This window comes from Apaloderma vittatum, unplaced genomic scaffold, assembly GCF_000703405.1.
Source record: "Apaloderma vittatum isolate BGI_N311 unplaced genomic scaffold, ASM70340v1 scaffold26196, whole genome shotgun sequence".
Classification (NCBI taxonomy): domain Eukaryota; kingdom Metazoa; phylum Chordata; class Aves; order Trogoniformes; family Trogonidae; genus Apaloderma; species Apaloderma vittatum.
The window spans coordinates 1,121-5,305 of NW_009721647.1; the positions used below are offsets into that span (position 1 = coordinate 1,121).

The window sequence follows — 4,185 nt, forward strand, 5'->3', positions numbered from 1 at the left end:
GCTGCACAGACGTGCGGGCAATGATGGTGTGGCTATTGCCGGGGCTGGGGTGGAGGGACAGCGAGAGGCTGGAGACCACCTGGGCCTTCAGGTCTGTGATGCTGACCTTCTCCTCCGCCACTGTCACCAGCGTCTCACCCAGCACGGCCTCCACGAGAGGGGACACGACCTGCCGGGGACAAGGGTGCCCGTCACTGCCTGCCACCCCCAGCCAAGCTGGCAGAGGAGGGGAAAAGGAGGCCGGGGGTACCTTGAAGAGTGTGGTGCCCGGCTCCCTCCCAGCCAGCGTGAAGCTGTCCACCATGTGGGCCACCCGTGGGTCATCCACGCGCATGAAGTCGCTGACCAGGTCGGTGACCTCCACCAGCCAGTCAGGCCCCAGCATGGTGACCACCTGCCCCGTGCCCTCCGCCGCCGCGGTGTGGAACTGGGTGAAGACCTGCAGCGTGGCGTGCTGGTACTGCAGGGCACAGCCCCGGCTCTGCTTCCGCTCCTCTTCGTCCTCCTCGTGCTCGCTGTCCCTCACCGACCTGCGGGATGGGGCAGCGGGTGGGCAGTGCTGCCAAGCTGCCCATTGCTGCAGCTCTTTGGCTCCCTCTCCTCCCCCCAGGAAAGGAAAGGAGAGGGGTGACTGGGCAGGGAGGAACGCAGAGTCACCAAAACAACGGCGGCTCCTGGCCAAAAGATGCCTGTTGCCCAGGAGGTCTCTGAGGACTTTAGCAGCACATGGAAACAGGGTCGCCAGCATTTCTGCCCCCTAACCACCTGAGGGGACTAGATATCTCAGGTTAGGATGGAGGTCATAGACCTCAGAGCAGTGCTAACTTTAGAGCTTGGCTGCACCTGGCCGTACGCAGGCAAGTTCTGACCATTGCCAAGGATGGATGTTCTCCACCACTCCAACATTTGACCAATCTCATTGTGAAATTGTCCTCCTTCCATACAAACATGCAACCTGTGTCCACGATCTCTCACCTTTTCACTGAGGACCGCTGAGATGACTCTGGTTCCATCATCTTTAAAACTCCCTCATTAAAGTAGCTGAACAAGGCAAGTTGACCCCTACCACTGTCTTCACCTTGCCTTCTCCAGGCTGGGCAGACCCCAAGCACGGTGGCTCCACGACACTCACCTCCTGTCCGGCAGGATGGGCACCCTCCAGCCCTTCACTTGGCTCAACCTGGCGTCTGAGAGCTCGATGTGCAGCGGCAGTTTGGGCACCCACACCGTCATCTCCAGCGGCGCAGAGAGGTGTTCATAGGTGAAGGTGACCCTGGCGCTCATGGAGCCCCGCGACTCCTTCCCGCTGACGAAGACGTAGTCGCAGCTGCTGGAGACCTGGGGAAGAACGGAGGAGGTGGGGGGGTTGCAACATTTCTACAGACACCCCAGAGATCCTGGCCAGAGGCTGGGAAATGCCAGAGGGAGCAGAAGATCAGCTGGCACACACCAGGTGGCCCAGGAGTGGGGATGCTCTCTCCTCCCCAGGTCCCTGCCCAGGCGTGGACCCGCACACACAACGTCCATAGCATGTATCTCCCACCGGCCCAGCCACTCTGCCAGCCCTCCCGGGCACCATCAGTGAGTGCTTCCGCATCTTTGGCCCCCACACTGACTTGCACCCTGTTACTGCATGCAGACTAGAGGCAGCCATGGGTGCTTCACAGAGGTTGCAAATTGCTCATCCTGGACAAAACTCCTCCACCCACGCCCAGAGGGCACAGGCACCCAGCACGGACCAGACACGTGCCCATGTGCAGGTTCTCACCAGTGCCTTGTCCCCATCCCTCCTGCTAACCCCTGGAAGAGCTTCTCAGACTTCATCTGAATCCTCACATCCATCTTCTCACTCTCGCTCTTTTAAATTCCTATTTATGCAAATGCCATTAGCTAAATTTGCTATAAAACAAATACATCCTGCGGGGGCCACTTATCACTGACCGAGCCGAGCCAATTAAGGAGCGAAGAGGATGCCACTGCAGTATCGCCTGTGCTTTGTCTGGGCACTCACAGGCAAGAGTGCCTCCTTCTTCCCAGCAAGGGTGGGAGGAAACTACCAGGCTGGGCAGGCTCTCACCTCCCATCTGTAATGGCCCCATGGCCCAACCCTGATCCCCTTCTTCCCCCCTAAACCATCAAGAATTGCATCCAAGTTGTTTGATGCTGGGGAAAAACAAAACCCTGCTTGCTCAGCCAGCAGTGCCATCGCTCTCAGGCACACCAAGCACCTCAACAGCACAGAAGGTCTTTATTTCCAGCAAGCTGCTCTCCCACGTGGATTCTCTGACGGCTGATAAGGAGTTGAGCCCACGCTGCATGGTTGCTGACAGTGGAGGTGACAGCATCACTAGCTCTCTCCCCATCTTATCCCTGGGCACCTGTGGTCATTCGGCTGCAGGAACTTGGTATTTCTGAACCCATGAGCATGGCCTGACTTCTACAAGAGCTCTGTGTTTTGGCTGGGGGGGCCCACTGCAAGGTGCCTGTGGTTCCAGAGCCAGTGGAGGAGGCAGAGTCCAGGACATGGGCTCCTCAGGAAGTCCCCGCTCGCCGGGCACAAGAGGGAAGAGAAATGCAGGATGGTTTGTTCCTTGTCCTCCTACCAGAGACACCAGCTGAGCATGTCTGAAAAGAATCTCATCTCTGGTGGGGCAGTGGCTGAATAAAGATGAGCTCCTGGATGAATCCTCCAGCAGAAGAGTGCTCTAGATATTGTGCCATTTATCTCAATAAATATGATGGGTTGCTGCTTCCATTACCTTAGCTAATAAATCCCCCCGGCACCTTGTTCTGGGGACCACTTGCTTTGCAGCTAGGGGGGGTTGCCACTATAACAACAAAAAATCCCAGCACATCAGGCCTGTCCTGATGATGGAGTGACTGCAGATTAGCTTCTCAAGGAAGTGCACATTGTTCGGAGGAACTTCCCGGATTTGCAACAAGGTGTCAGGAGGTGAAAGGCTGAGGTCTGCCTGGGCTCTGAGCCAAGCACCCCTGGCTTCCCCCTTGGCATGGTCTCAAGCATGGGATCAAGGGAACACATGTTCTCCAAGGTGGAAAGGGGTGGAAAGAGCCACCATGACTGGTGACACCCCATGTTGGCCAGTCAGGGGTCCTGGAGGTGAGTGACCAGGGTCCATCAGGCTGAGCACCACGGAGCCGACTTGCTCCTGGTCGATCCTCAAGCAGATGTGGATGGTGGGCTCTTAAGAAAGGTTCATGTAGCAGGTCAGATTGAGCATCTCCCATTGAGCACCGCTGGGAGCAGAGATGGCCCTTCCACTCCCTGCACATCCCTCAACTCAGACCCAGCTCCCAAGGCCACCACGTGGGTGGAAAGGGGGGATTATTTCTACACCACCTTGAGTGATGAGGTCCTCCTCTCTGGACAGAGCACGGGCAGTTACCCTGTGTCATCCACCACAGAAGGGGATGAGGATGACAACTCCCATCCATGCTCTCCTGCCAGCCTTCATGGGTGGCCCTGACACCTTCACAGCTGTGTCTACACCAGGTCCAGGACACGCTCCCTCCACGTTACACAGGAGAGCAAGAAGCCACAGACAGCGTGGGGAGAAGCAGGTCTCCATCCCTCCTTTGTGTTAAATTATTTACAGTCACAGATAGCACATCCCACTATGTAAGCTTTGATTTATGTAACAGGTTTACAGCCCTGACACCGTAATCATACTCCCCAATCTCAGCAGGTAACTGAGAGCTCCCTCGGAAACAAAGCGTCGGCACAAACACAAAATAACTCAGCAAGAAATTGCGCAGGGCTCTGGGCGGGAGGTGAGCCGGGCTGGAGGGCTGCCCCATGCATTATTCATCCCGGCTCGTGTGCACGTGTCCGCTCCCCCCCAGGTCTGGGGACAGCATGTAAACAGATTTATGAGTAGAAAGGCAGCACATTAAACAGTTTAAGTGTCTCAGAGTCCATCTTGAAGTGTATTATTGCTCCGGTGTTTTATCACGCTGCAGAGGACCGGTCCCCATAAATTAGACCCGGTGCCATAAATCGCACAGATCGGCTTCAGTCAAGAACTTGGGAAAACAGTTTGTGACACTGGCTGTCACCCACCCACGCACCCACGGACGACTGAGGAGAGCACGTCCCACAGTGCTGGGGCTCTGCCCTCCTGCCCAGCCCGGCTGGGAGAGCGGACAGTGGCTGCTGGCAATGAC

At 56.8% G+C, this 4,185-nt stretch overlaps 1 protein-coding gene across 1 annotated transcript in view; it reads right to left on the bottom strand.

Moving 5' to 3' along the window:
• Positions 1 to 4,185, bottom strand: part of TMEM132E (transmembrane protein 132E) — a gene marked incomplete at both ends in the record, with an annotated part of 10,258 nt that overhangs the window by 1,116 nt on the left and 4,957 nt on the right. Inside the window, 3 exons of the mRNA XM_009871480.1 lie at positions 12 to 169; positions 251 to 530; positions 1,133 to 1,338. Coding sequence (XP_009869782.1) covers positions 12 to 169; positions 251 to 530; positions 1,133 to 1,338 — 644 coding nt within the window. The remainder of the gene's footprint in view (positions 1 to 11; positions 170 to 250; positions 531 to 1,132; positions 1,339 to 4,185) is intronic.